The 15,530-nt window shown below is 40.9% G+C and overlaps 1 protein-coding gene across 1 annotated transcript; it reads right to left on the reverse strand.

Annotated features, from left to right (window-relative positions):
* Positions 1-4,599: 4,599 nt before the first annotated feature.
* On the reverse strand, positions 4,600-7,088 carry LOC100552243 (olfactory receptor 9G19). The gene has a single exon (XM_008112357.3). The coding sequence runs from the start codon at positions 5,533-5,535 to the stop codon at positions 4,600-4,602; it is 936 nt and encodes a 311-aa protein (XP_008110564.2). The 5' UTR covers positions 5,536-7,088.
* Between the last annotated feature and the right edge of the window lie 8,442 nt (positions 7,089-15,530).

Genomic DNA, 15,530 nt, shown 5'->3' on the forward strand with positions numbered 1-15,530 from the left:
TGTCAGAAAATGGTTAACAGAAAGACACACATGGAGAATAGCTTAGTGGTACATTTTTCTATATAAAATGGTCCCACATCTTCTCAGATAAAAAGAATGGGAAATGCTATAACCCATATTGTCTGAGAAGGCTGGAAAATGTAATCTAATATATGTTGAGGGAACAAAGTTTGGGGAAATAACGCTAGAGGGTGAGTGAGCTGTGTCCTGAGCCCTATTAGAAAGGAGCTGGCAGCTGAACACAAGGGTCTGTAATATTGTCGAGGAAGGGATTGCTGTGCTGCTAGCAGCTGTAATAAATAGAGCCAGTGAATATGTGTGCAATGGAACTGGAAATACATTCACGTATACACAGAGCTGAAAAATTAGCAGTTAGAATCCAATTGCCTTTTGCAGCTAACTACTGAGGCACTCGGGGCCCCTGGTGGCACAGTGCGTTAAAGCGCTGAGCTGCTGAACTTGCAGACCAAAAGGTGCAAGGTTCAAATCCCAGCAGCGGAATGAGCGCCCGTTGTTAGCCCCAGCTCCTGCCAACCTAGCAGCTCGAAAACATGTAAATGTGAGTAGATCACTAGGTACCGCTCCGGCGAGAAGGTAACGGCGCTCCATGCAGTCATGCTGGCCACATGATCTTGGAGGTGTCTACGGACAACGCCGGCTCTTCGGCTTAGAAATGGAGATGAGCACCAACCCCCAGAGTCGGTCACGACTGGACTTAACGTCAGGGGAAAACCTTTACCTACCTACTGAGGCACTCACTGATTTTGTTTTACTATCATGAATGCAAATGCAGGTGGGAAAAATATGTCTCATTGGCTGCACACAACCACCAACTCTCCTTTTTGCAGCCCCCAATCCTTCTTGGCTCCCACAAAACACTGGATCCATCTTAAAAAAAAAAAACATAATTCCAAATGCCACTAATATGCCCCAAAATGCAGTTATTTTTCTTGGTCTATCCTATACTGCCCCCCTCGAACCACTGGCTGTTTGTTAAAGGTAAAGGTAAAAGTTTCCCCTGACATTAAGTCTAGTCGTGTCCGACTCTGGGGGTTGGTGCTCACCTCCATTTCTAAGCCGAAGAGCTGACGTTGTCCGTAGACACCGCCAAGGTCATGTGGCTGGCATGACTGCATGGAATGCTATTACCTTCCCATCAGAACGGTACCTACTTATCTACTCACATTTGCATGTTTTCAAACTGCTAGGTTGTCAGAAGCTGGGGCTAACAGTGGGAGTTCACTCCACTCCCTAGATTCGAATTGCTGACTTTTCAGTCAGAAAGTTCAGCAGCTCAGCGGTTTAACCCGCTGCGCCACCGGACACTCCTTCATTATTCTAAATCCAACACTAATCCCAACTGATTATTAACTCCAGTTTTTGATTCTGTTGAATCCATGACATTTGCCAAAGAGTTGATTTACCATTTACTAATGAGGTCAATAGGTCTACTTTAGTTGGAACTAGAAACTGGAATTAGATCATCAAATATGGTCAATGATTACATTAAACATGTGTAATGCTAAACACATTGGCTGACACTCTGTTAATGAGTTACGATGTTGTAAAACTGCTTTACAACATTGCAACTCACTTTTTCAGTCATTGTGTAGGTTTTGGGCATGCAATGACAAATCTACCCAACTCACTTTGCAAACCAGTTAGCCTCCCCCCTACTCAACATAGCCATTTTCAATTGCTGAAGGGTAAGTGTATCAGAGCAGCAAATGTAGCTAATATTTCCCTTTAGGTGAGCACACTGCACTGAATGGACATCCCAAGACCCTTCAAGGCTCTTACCTATGCCTCTTGCAACACATGCAGCTGGATGTATCACCATTGCGCTGGAGGACTATGTCTTCCCATGCAGGAGCTTGGCCATTAATTCATTTAATCAGTTCTAAGAAGCAATAATAAATTGTATCATAGACTCATTGAGTTGGAAGAGACCTCTTGGACCATCCAGTCCAACCCCCTAACAAGAAGCAGGAAAATTACAATCAAAGTACGTCTGTGACTGAGGACAAACTCAGTCTGTACTTTCAAACTTCTTACTGAGACAAGGGGTGCATCTGCACTGTAGATTAAATGCAGTTTGATGCCACTTTAACTGCCATGCCTCAACGCTAAATGATCATAGGAGTTGTAATTTTTACATCTCTACCAAAGAGGACTGGTGCCTCACCAAACTACAACTCCCTGGATTCCATAACATTGAACCATAACATTGAATTACAATGCTGTCAAACTGCATGAATTCTACAGTGCACCTCTGGAGACTTTTCAGCTCTGAGCAACAATTGTTTCTTTCCAACTATGAGGAGCTCGGAAACTATTCACTTTTGTAGAAGTATCCCACTTGAAGAGAATAATATTTTGTGTAAAATATGTGGGTGTTTTTTTTAAATCAATCTGTATGTGTCTATTATTCTTACTATCTATAATAACACAAATAATGTGCAATTTTATAGAACTGTAAATAGCATTCATAAATTATATCCCTCAATCTGTTTATTTGGATGCTTGAATTTGTGACTGTTGAGTGATAAGCTATCAACACATTCATGCATTCAAAATGGTAATGCAATCATCACTTTCAGATCATAGCCATTAAAGAATGGGACTATCTTCTGTTTTGCTTGCCAACTGTATAATTATATCAAATAATACAACAGGAAATAGGAGGCGAGATAACATGAGTGAATTCTCTCCAATATATTATTTTCCAAAGGATATGAAGAAGACAGGATTGCAGATCCACGAGAGAAAAATGAATTTCATCCCATGTAGTCTTCTCTCTGTCTCTCTGGCAAAATAGAGACCCATGGAGGCCATCCCACGACACGTGGCCACGTGGAATCTGTGTTGCCAGTGCGTTAAAATTGAGAAAAAACTCAATTTTCAGGAGTCAGGTGCTACACAACTCGTGACTCAATAAACAAGGAGGAAGTGGGGAAAGGATGGAAAAGGACATTGCGTGGCCAGCCATCCCAGAAGATGAGGAAAGACAGTAGGGAACGAATTCCTTCTGCTTTCCCCTGTGTTACAATTGCCAGTGTAATGAGGTCCATAGAATCCAAAATCACATTATGAAATACCTAAAACACCGAAATAATAATCATGTGGTACTTCATAAGCACTCTTGTTTTATTAGCACCTATCAAAATTATTTAAAAAAAGTGTGATGGAAAGTTCTAGAGCATGCAAAAACTTTTTGACATCCTTTTGTGATTGCTGTTACTTCAAATTGGTACTGGTAAAATCAGCACACTTTGCGATAAGAAATGCCAATGTTATTAAAAATGGATGCAGATCTTCCAGAATGTGTCAAAAAGTTGTACATGTATCTGTATGTGGTTGATATTGAATATACAAATGTTACTGAGAGTTCCCTGAGAGTTTCAGTCATGACATTTTAAATGCAAATCCCATTTTTTTTTACTATTCTGCTGAACCTCTTTTTACACAAAATCACAATTGTCATCTAGATTTTTAAACACGTTGTGCCAAGAAGTAGCAACTTGCCTATCTGATATATGCATGTTGTAATGTATTCTAATTTTTGGATATTTTAAAGTATTTAACTTGCTTCAAAATGCTACTGCTGCTGCTGTTGTGTGCTTTCAATTTGCTTCCAACTTATTGCAACCCTAAGGCAAACCTATTACAATGTTTTCTGGGACTGGGAGTATGTGACTGCTAAGATTTAATGGCCAAAGGGGGAATCAAATGCTGGTTTCCATAGCTGTAATCCAACGTTCAAACTTCTAAACACTACTATATGTCAAATATTAAGCTGTTTATGAAAATATGGACTTTAGTATGGTAACATTTATCAAATCTATAACGCTTGATGTATTAGGATTATCTGTGTGAGTTGTGGGGTATTTCCTACATCCATTAAACATCCCATTATAAGGAGGATTACGTATATAGATTCCTGACTCAAACCAACAGTGGGACCCACAGTTTAAGAAGCAATGCTATAGAGAACACTCTAATTATCCACTTTTATATTGAAAGATTCTTGGATGTTTTTCATGATTTCAAATTCTAATTAGGATTTGCTCGAAGACATTTTGTCAAACTTTCATTTTCATTTTCAAAATTGAAATGAAAAATAATGTTTCTCTAACATTTTCCTTAACCAATTTAGTACTCCCCTTTCCCAAAAACTATCAACCTAATAAATATTCATGTAGGCATTTACATGAGAGAGTATTTGGGACAATCAGTGAAACTGGGAAACAGAAGAGAGTGGAGTGTTAAGGCATGTATCCCTTATTAGGAACCCCCCCCCCCAAATTCTCAGATTTCCCCCAATAATGATAATTGGTTTGAGAAACATACAATTAAAATGTGACAAGTTATACAGAGTGCTGCCCTATATTCATGCATAATAGACATTTCAGTCCTTAATGTACCACCCCAAATAATATAGTATGCAAAGAGATTTCTGACTTGCATGACAAGTTTAATTGAGAAAAATGCATAATGTCATTTTTACTACTAATAGATACAACATGGCACCTGTTTTTGTTTTACTAAAGATGTATTTTAGTTGAAAAAGTACAAAAATGCAAACACACAATTATATATTTATGTTCCTCTACATTTCATATTTAGTTTCTTCAGGACATCTTTGATCTCCTTGTTCCTAAGGCTGTAGATGAGAGGATTTAGCATAGGGAATACAACTGTATAGAAAACAGACACCACTTTGTCCCTCTCCAAGGCGTAGCTGGAACTTGAACGGGAGTAAATGAAGAGGATGGAGCCATAGTACAAAGTGACAGCAGTCAGGTGAGCTGCACAGGTGGAAAAGGCTTTCTGCCTCCCTTTAGTGGACCGGATTCTCAAGATAGCTGCTAGGATGAAGGCATAGGAGGCCAGGATCAGGGCTGAGGGGCTGATTACATTCAAGACCAGGATAAAGTACAACACAGACTGATAGCTCCTGGGAACATTACAGGCTAACTTGACTAATGGTGGTAAGTCACAGAAGAAGTCATCAATGACTTTTCCATCACAGAAGCTCAAGGTGAATGTTTCAGTAGTCATTATTGTGGCATTCATGAAACCAAACAGATAGGAAAGGGCCACCAAACCCATACAGACCTTGTTGGACATAGCTGTGGTATATTCTAGTGGGTTGGCAATGGCTATATAACGGTCATATGCCATAGCTGCAAGAAGGTAGCATTCGCTATATGCGAAGCCAGCTGAGAAGAAGAACTGGGCAGCACAACCTCCAAAGGAAATGCTCTTGTCATCAGAGATACAGTTCATGATGATCTTTGGAGTATACACTGAGGAATACCAGAGGTCCAGGAAGGACAGGTTCCCAATAAAGAAATACATAGGGGTATGGAGACGAGAACTGTTACAGATTAGTGCAATTAATGTGATGTTCCCAACCAGGCTGAGGAGATATATATTTAAAAATACTACAAACAATATGAGTTGTAGTTTGGGGTTTGTTGTAAATCCCAGAAGGATGAAGTCAGTTCCTGCTGTGCGATTTCGTTCTTCCATTGAACTATGAATAAGCAGCTGCTAAAGAATTAGAAGACATATATTTCAGAATCAGAGTGGATTCAGCTCTCTCTCAGCTATAATCTGAGTATTTTGAGCCAGAAGAATTAAGCATAATCCATAGCAACAGTGAAAAATGATACGTTCCCATTTCATATGAGAGCTTCATTGTGGCCTGATAGTATGACTAGATCCAGTGTTGAGGGGCCTCTCAGGAAAGTACTAACTATTTATTTATTTATTTCTCACATTTATATCCCGCCTTTCTCACCCGAAGGGACTCAAGGCGGCTTACAACAGTGGCAACAATTAGATGCCCATACAAACCAATATAAAACAGCACATAAAAGTTAAAACTATTAAAATACATTATGAATTAAAAATATACATTTCAAACATAAAATCAGATCCGGAATTCTGTGTGCCACTTTGAACAGAGACTGGTTTGTCAATGTGCAAAGAGGAGGGTGGATGAGAAGGGAAAAAGGAAGAAATCTTGACACTTTGAATATAATTTTTCAGTATATACCTGCCAGAATAAAAAGAACAGCTGAAGGAGTATTTTTCGGTGCCCTACAATTGTGTTGTACCATAACCTACATTATACAAAAATCTAATTGCAGCACCTACTTATGGAATATCCGTATCTCCAGGAGGTCTGGCAGGCACTAACACTTGCTTCATCAGAGCACAAACTATCATTAGCCATAGCTTGGCTTAAATTTACCTTTACTCATACATTGGTACAGTTTTTACTGACGATCCAGAAATCAAATGTTATACTTCTAGACGAGATACTTTTATACAAACATACATTTTATACATAAACACATTCTGTTTCTTCCCCTTCATGTTTTAATCATTTTCCACCAGCCTCCCGTGAGAACCTAGGAAGTATGCTTGTTTTGCCTCAAGTCATAAGTACCCTACTCATCTCTTTATACTTGGTCCCCATCAAGTCCTAGATCATCCACTCAGTTCAATAATTTATCACGTTGATATGAATTTGTCCACATCTTTACTTACTAACTATAGCCCTCCTCCTGTTTCTTTGCCCCTTCTCTCTGAGTTTATCAATAACAAGAGATTGAGAAGTTTAAATCTTCACAATACCCCACAGCACCTAGTGTAACATCACCTCATTATTATGTGGGGAGTTTAAAACTGTAGTTTCTCACAACATCTGATGCAGAAAATCACTTGCTTGGTCACTGGTTGGTTTCATTTGGTTTGGGAAATTAATCTTATAGGAAATGGAGCAGCACGTACAAATGAAAATAGCAGAGGTTTATTGTACTGTGATCTTATTGTAGGTATATAGAGTGGAAAGTGATTAGCCAAATCCCATTGATTAGTCCCAAACAGAGTAAACCTGTAGAATCTGCTGTCAAAATGTGAGTTGATATTCAGATCAATCCCATTGATTCATGGGTCTACTCTTAAATCCTACTAATAGGATTTAAGCAACTGTTTTTGCAGCCTGAATAGTATTTTGGCGGAGATCTTTTATTATGCTGGTGGAGTATAAACTTCTACCAGAATACTTAAAGAGGAGGTCCAACCCAGCACATTTCCTGGTCAATGAGTGCCTATTTCAGCTAAGAATGCAAGGGGACTATTTGGCAGTCATTGAGCAGTTGGGGAAAACACATTATTGGCTATCTCCTTATGTGATGTCTCAAAATAATAATTATGCTACTGGCTGTTAGGAATGGTGGGAGTTGAAGTCCAAAACACCTAGAGGGCTGAAGTTTGCCCATGCCTGGATAACTCTTGCTTAATCAACATACGTCACCAAGAAGGCTTCAGTCATTGTCAGCCCAAAGTTTATGTTACTACCATATGATAGACAACATGAACATTAATTATGATATTCAAGATAAAAATAACCCAAATTCCCAGAAATCTACAATTTATGCCTCATCTCCCACCGTATTATGTCAAAATTGTAACTTGCATTAAGTGACAAAAATATATGATTTCCCTGATACGTCTCTCATTTTACATTTGATATCCCTCATTTGGACACCTAGAACTTTAGAAAAGATGTGTATCACAGAACATGAATAAAAAAGTACAGTAGAGTCTTGCTTATCCAACATAAATGGGCTGGCAGAATGTTGGATAAGTGAATATGTTGGATAATAAGGAGAGATTAAGGAAAAGCCTATTAAACATCATATTAGGTTATGATTTTACAAATTAAGCACCAAAACATTATGTTATACAACAAATTTGACAGAAAAAGTAGTTCAATACACAGTAATGCTATGTAGTAATTACAGTAGAGTCTCACTTATCCAAGCTAAACGGGCTGGCAGAAGCTTGGATAAGCGAATATCTTGGATAATAAGGAGGGATTAAGGAGAAGCCTATTAAACATCAAATTAGGTTATGATTTTACAAATTAAGCACCAAAACATCATGTTATACAACAAATTTGACAGAAAAGGTAGTTCAATAGACAGTAATGCTACGTAGTAATTACTGTATTTATGAATTTAGCACCAAAATATCACGATATATTGAAAACATTGACTACAAAAATGGCTTGGATAATCCAGAACCTTGGATAAGTGAGGCCTGGATAAGTGAGACTCTACTGTACTGTATTTACAAATTTAGCACCAAAATATCACGTATTGAAAACATTGACTACAAAAATGTGTTGGATAATCCAGAACGTTGGATAAGCTAGTGTTGGATAAGTGAGACTCTACTGTATGTTAAAAAGGAGAAGACAATAGAGAATGAGTCCAAAAGAATGAGTCCAAAAATGACATTTCCATACAAAGCACTTGTTTAACACAAGTTTCTTGAAATCAGAGCTGTTACAAATGCTTAATCATTTTAGTTATGTAGCTAGGACAGTCCTGTCTCCCAATTTGAACTTACTAGACAGCAGTTGCTATGAGCCACAGCAACCTGTTCCTCAATTGAACACAAAGTGACTGATTGATGTTTCCACTCCCTTCTGTGATCCTTTTCTGGTGTGACATCCAGAAGCAGAGTATTTGTTGCAATTCCCCCTTTCACCAAAGATCTCTCACATATAGTTAGGGTGGAAACCACTGCTTTTCAATAGAAGGAGAACATGCCCCTGTTGCTTGCGGTGTTTGCTATCTGTTGAGGACTGCAGGTCTTTCATGATCCCTACATATTCCCTAAACTAAGGAATATGTAAGGATCATGAATATGAACTAGTCATGAATGTATAATTCTAGTTTATGCCTTAGTGAATTCAAGCACATTTTCAAAGAAAAGTCCAGGTTTTGTCATGCATTAGAATAATAGAATCACAGAATCATAGAATAGCAGAGTTGGAAGAGACCTCATGGGCCATCCAGTCCAACCCCCCTGCCAAGAAGCAGGAAATCGCATTAATTGTATTACTAATGCACACAGGTGGAAGTTGTCTCACTTTGGGTTTAAAGCATCATTACAATCACAACCATCACTGTTGTCATAATTATAGTCATGGCCTTAATTTTGGCCCCAGACTCCATGAAATATCTCAGGCTTACCTTGTCAAGCCCAGGCAGATGGATGCATCACTAGCTGTATCCTCCCTCTTTTTTTCAGGTAATGTTCCAAGTCAAGAAGAAAAACATACAAAATGAAGAAGAAAAATATTAGTTTCACAACTTATTTTCAAACCACGTTTGTTCTGTCTGTAGGATTGGTGTTGTAATAAATGCATAAATGCATAAGTGCCATGAAGAGAAGAGAGAAATTGGTCTGCTTTGTGTAATTCAGATGAGCACACGTATACTCAATAAAACTGGACTTTCCATATGATAAGTCTGTTGAAAAAAGCTTAGCCCTCTTACTCCCAGTAAGCAACATAATACTGAGGATGCAGCATTATGGTAATAAAAATATTAAGTCTAGAACTTCATGATTGTACAGAACACTACACATGTACCAAAGCATCTCAGAATAAATTTATGAGAAAATGCTGGTGGGTAATTATTGTGCTCATTCAGCTGTCTCCAAAGGATGTTATCCCAGTGGCATCTTTAATTGTACAAAACAATTAAAGTGAGGTGAAATCGGAACAGGGGCATAGACAGCAAAACAAACAGCCCGGAAAACACACAACGTGGGTGTTAGCCCGTCCCTATGGTATCCAAAGCTTTATATGGAGTTACACTTAAAACTTCCAACTTGCATACAAATTCAACTTAAGAACAAACTTACAACACCTATCTTGTTTGTAACTTGAAGACTGCCTGTAATGTGTTGGGGTGGCATATTCATATTTGATTATTTTTTTCTAATTCTTTAGGAACTATCACTATGGCAGGTATGAAATGGACTACAGCCAACATTATTGTTTACATGCTAATTATCACAAAGGCAAGAACTTCATCATGTAAGCTATTACATATTTTTGATACCTTTTCACATAATTGGGACATGCTATGGAAAGGCCCTTCCTAGGTCTTTTCTCTACATATGATATAGGGCTGGCATGATGGCCCACCTGTTATGGTTGAGCCTTCTGGCTCCGGTACTAGGAGACGGGGTCGTAAGACTCCTCGAGAGTCAGACTCTTTTGAGGAGCGTGAAAGGAAACGGCTCCGGGACTTATTTGCAGAACCAACAGATGAAGACTCATTTGAGGGTTTTCCCGAGGGAATTGAGGAAGAGATAAAGCTCAGAGGAGGATGACATGGAGTGGACTCGTGTGAGGGAGGATTTGGGTGTCACCGGCAATGATAGCATGGGAGGCGATTGGCGGGTTGCAGGATCAGACCCATGGACGGGCTGGAGGGATGGAGCGGGATCCACAGCTGGGGATGCTGTGGGGCGTAGTCAAAGGTGTTTTAGCTCTGATGAGGATGATGATGATGAGGCACCTGGAATTAGGATAGCAGCTGACAGCGATGAGGAGTTATGAACTGGGATAAAATGGGGTTTAGGATCAATGGCTAATTGCGTTGGGCAAGGTAATCTGGACGAACGCTTGGGCTCTTGTTGGGGAACTTCCTGAAGACGGGTGTGATTCGTTGCTGGATACGTAAGTTACCAAGGACACTGGGCATAGACGGCGGGAGGAACTGTGTGGGGTTTTTCTGTGCAACTTGTGTTTAATCTTGATAGCTTGGACCTCCGTCGTCTTTTTGACGGACATTAATTACCTACTCTGGATTGACGCTGGACTGACTGACTGACTACGACCTCGGACTATCCCTTCTGTGGCTTTCGGTGGAACTTGTGGAACTTTAGACGTCTGCACTTGGCTTTCGACCTTGGACCGGATTGGGACCCTGCTGACCGCCGTTACCCTGATTGATGTGCCTGGACCCGGATTTCGCTCGTTGCACGGAGGAGTAAACAACCTGAGTTACTCATCTGTAGTTTTTGAGTAGCAGAGAGGAATCTGCTGCCAGTTTTTTTGTGTTCATTTTGACCTTTGTTTACCAACTTTTGTTTGTTTAAATTGCCAGGCTGAAGTAAGCTCTTTTGATTTAATCCAGATTAAACTCCTGTTTAATCCGTTTTATCCTTTCGAACCGTTTTAGTTCAAACGGAGCTGTTTCTGTTACTTTTCACACTGAAGTCAAGTGTTTGCCTAGTCCTTTGTTTTCTACGGGCATTTTTTAGTTCTGTAACTTCAATAAACTGTGTTGTACTCTATTTGGTGGCGTTCTGTCTTTGACAGATTGCCCAACGCCCGAAAAGAAAGTTTTTCTAGTGAGGTATCCACGTCAAGAAGACGATGGAGGAACTTAAGGCCCGTTTTGACCAGCTGCAGGCTGCATTTTACGCTGCACAAGCAGCACAGCCAGCAAAAGGACATGTAATGACTCCTGAACGTTTTGATGGGTCTCGAAACAAATTGCCCACTTTTTTGGCACAAATTGAACTTTATTTTTCTCAGATTAGCGCACAAGCTTTTCCTACAGACACTAGCAAGGTGGCATTTATTTTGAGTCTATTGACCGGTCCTGCGGGACAATGGGCAACTAATTTGATTCTGGGAAATGACCCAGTCAAGGACAATTTAGATGATTTCAAGAAATTATTATCAGACACTTTTGGGGATCCCCTCCGTATGGAAAATGCTAGCTGGGCTCTTTATCGGTTAAAACAGGGAAAAGGGTCTGTTTTGGACTATTTAAATAAGTTTAACTCTTTTCGTCATCAATTAGACTGGGGAGAGAACGCGTTTATGCTTTTGTTTATTGCTGGTTTGAATGATTATCTCCAAGATGAACTGGCGCGATTAGAGCCGGCAGAAAACTGGGACGCTTTGGTGGCTAAGGTTTTGCATTTGGACGCCCGGTTTGAATCTCGTAAACAGTCTAGGGCTATGTATGCGCCATCTGTATCTGCGCCTAGGGCACCTGTGGCAAAGGGGGAGGAGCCTATGGAACTTGGGGTGTTTAGAAAATTGTCAACGGCGGAAAAAGACCGTAGAAGGCAATTGGGATTATGTTTATATTGCGGGACTGCTGGGCATTTTGCTAGGAATTGTAACGTTAAGCCTTCTCAGCTTTCGGGAAAAGGTCAGCCCTAGTGCGACGTGAGTCCAACGCATTAGGGCTTATAAAGCAGTCACTTGAAGGGAAGAAACATGTTTTTGTACCCATTTCTTTATCTGTTGGGGGAAAAGAACTTGCTTCTACTCTGGCACTGCTGGACTCAGGGGCTACGGTCTCGTATGTGGATGTTGGGTTTGCAAGGAAACATAGGCTTCCTACAGTACGTAAAGCATGCGATATATGGGTGGAAGGAGCGGACGGGAAACTACTGGAGTCTGGGGTGGTTAATCGTGAAACCACAGAAATAACGTGGGAGGTACAAGGAGTAACTGGAGAATTTGTATGGGACATTACACGGTTACCAAGATACAATGTAATCCTGGGAATGGATTGGTTAACTTTAGTAAATCCTCAAGTGGATTGGGTGAAGCGTACTATAGCTTTTAAAAGGCAGGGATGTTTTGCTTTAAATTCTTCTCAGATTGACATGGAGGGTGTACCTACTGAATATAGGGAATTTCAAGATGTGTTTTGTAAGAGGGAAGCAGATAAGTTGCCACCTCATAGACCATACGATTGTGCGATTAGATTGGTAGAAGGCGCTAAGTTACCAGCAGGAAGGTTGTACGCTCTAACGGTACCAGAAAGACAAGCCTTGAGAGAATTTCTTGACGAGAACCTAGCCAAAGGGTTTATTCGCCCATCTAGCTCTCCAACTGCTGCACCTGTGTTCTTTGTGGCTAAAAAGACAGGGGAGCTTAGACTGGTATGCGACTATCGGGTTCTTAACAAGCACACCATTCGTGATAGGTATCCGCTACCTTTGATTTCGGAATTACTATCGAGAGTGCAAGGGGCTAAGATCTTTACTAAACTTGATCTACGGGGGGCGTATAACTTGATTAGAATACGGGAAGGTGACGAATGGAAGACGGCATTTAACACGTGCTTCGGATGTCACGAGTTCCGTGTGATGCCTTTCGGATTATGCAATGCACCTGCTGTCTTCCAAAGATTCATAAATGATGTATTTAGAGATTTAATTGACCAATTTGTAGTGGTTTATTTGGACGATATATTAATTTTCTCTAAGGATGAAAAGGAACATCAGCAGCATGTGAGGCAGGTGTTACAACGTTTATGGGATAATGGGCTTTTTGCTAAAGCCTCCAAATGTGTGTTTCACGTGTCTGAGGTTGAGTTCCTGGGACATGTAGTTTCGGGAAAGGAACTAAAAATGGACCCGCACAAAGTTGACGCCGTCAACTCTTGGCAAGAACTCAAGTCTAAAAAAGATGTATAGCGATTCTTGGGGTTTGCTAATTACTATCGGGAGTTTATTCCAAACTTTGCTAAACTTACTGTACCTTTAACACAACTCTTACGTAAGAAGCAACCGTTTGTGTGGGGACGGGAGGCTCACGATGCGTTTATACAGTTGAAATCTAGTTTCCAAGCTGATAATATACTAATACATCCAGACATTGATAAACCATTCATAGTAGAAGCAGACGCTTCTAGTTATGCGTTGGGGGCTGTATTATCTCAAAGGGATTCATCAGGGACCTTGCGTCCCTGTGGATTCTACTCCAGACAACTAACACCTTTTGAACAAAATTACACCATCTGGGAAAAGGAATTGTTGGCTATAAAGGTGGCTTTTGAGGTGTGGCGGCACTGGTTAGAGGGCGCACGTCATCAAATTGTGGTCAGATCTGACCACAAGAACTTAGAACATTTACAAACTGCCAAGAAATTGAATCAACGCCAGATTCGATGGGCCTTGTTTTTCTCTAGGTTCAACTTTAAGGTTCAGTTTGTGGAAGGGAAGGTAAATCTACGGGCGGATGCATTATCTCGTAAACCTGAGTTTAAAACTTGCGAGCAAACAGTGCGTCAGACAATATTGCCTACTGCTTCTTTATGCGTGGTAGAAAACGAGGCTGGTTTACACACTCAAATTCTAGAGGCTCAAAAGAACGACAACTGGACTCAAAAGCAACTCATATTGCTTTCGGTAGGGACTCGTACTGTGCTGCCTCATTTACAGGACCAGGAGGGGGTATTGGTACGTAATGGACAAGTTTATGTACCGGCGGGTGCACTCAGGCTGGAAGTCATTAGGGCACATCATGATGAACCGATGGCTGGGCATTTTGGTAGGTTTAAGACTGTACAACTTATTACCAGAAATTATTGGTGGCCTAAAATGCGACAGGACATTCTCCGTTATTGTGATAGTTGTGCAGTATGTCAGCAGAGCAAGATGCCTGTCGGGCGCCCTAGGGGATTATTATCTTCATTGCCTGTTCCTGAAAGACCCTGGCAAATTATTTCTATGGATTTTATTTCTGACTTGCCTAGGTCAGGGGGTTATACATGTATTTGGGTGGTGGTGGATCTATTTTCTAAAATGGCTCATTTTATACCTTGTTCAACGATTCCAGCGGCTCCTACATTGGCTTTACTTTTTACCAAGCATATTTTCCGTTTGCATGGGGCTCCTGAGGTTATTATCTCTGACAGAGCTCCTCAATTTGTATCTCGTTTTTGGAGGCATTTCCATGAGTGTTTGGGAACCAAGTTGAATGTCTCCTCTGCTTTTCATCCACAAACGGATGGACAATCTGAGAGAGTTAATGGGCTGTTGGAGCAGTATTTGCGTTGTTTTTGTCTAGAACAACCGAGTGCTTGGGTAAAATGTTTGTCGGTGGCTGAGTTTGCTTATAATAACGCTGTGCATACGTCTAGTCAACACACACCATTTGAGTTAACTTATGGCTTCCATCCGCGGGGAGGGGTGGCGCCGTCGACCAATGTGGTTTCCCCTGATCCGGTGTACCGCTCCTCTGAAATGGCTGCCTTACATGATGTCGCTCGTCGGTTGTTATTAGAAGCTAAGGCAGCTCAGAAGACTCAAGCAGACCGCCATAGACAAGCAGGGGAGGAATTAGATGAAGGGGATCTGGTTTGGTTATCCTCTAAATATATTAAACATACTGGGGGAAAGTTTGCACCACGGTATTTGGGACCGTTCCCTATTGTTAAGAAGATTTCTTCTGTGGCGTTTAGATTGCGCTTGCCACCTTCTTTTAAGATCCACTCTGTCTTTCATCGCTCTTTATTGAACTTGGATACTTCTGGGCGCCGTAACGCTGTAGCCGAGGATGTCACTGCTGTATCCCCACCTTTGGAGGAGGAGGCCTTTGTGAGAGGGGATAGTGTTATGGTTGAGCCTTCTGGCTCCGGTACTAGGAGACGGGGTCATAAGACTCCTCGAGAGTCAGACTCTTTTGAGGAGCGTGAAAGGAAACGGCTCCGGGACTTATTTGCAGAACCAACAGATGAAGACTCATTTGAGGGTTTTACCGAGGGAATGGAGGAAGAGATGGTTAGCTCAGAGGAGGATGACATGGAGTGGACTCGTGTGAGGGAGGATTTGGGTGTCACCGGCAATGATAGCATGGGAGGCGATTGGCGGGTTGCAGGATCAGACCCATGGAC

The sequence above is a fragment of the Anolis carolinensis genome, chromosome 1 (genome assembly GCF_035594765.1).
Source record: "Anolis carolinensis isolate JA03-04 chromosome 1, rAnoCar3.1.pri, whole genome shotgun sequence".
NCBI classification, from domain to species: domain Eukaryota; kingdom Metazoa; phylum Chordata; class Lepidosauria; order Squamata; family Dactyloidae; genus Anolis; species Anolis carolinensis.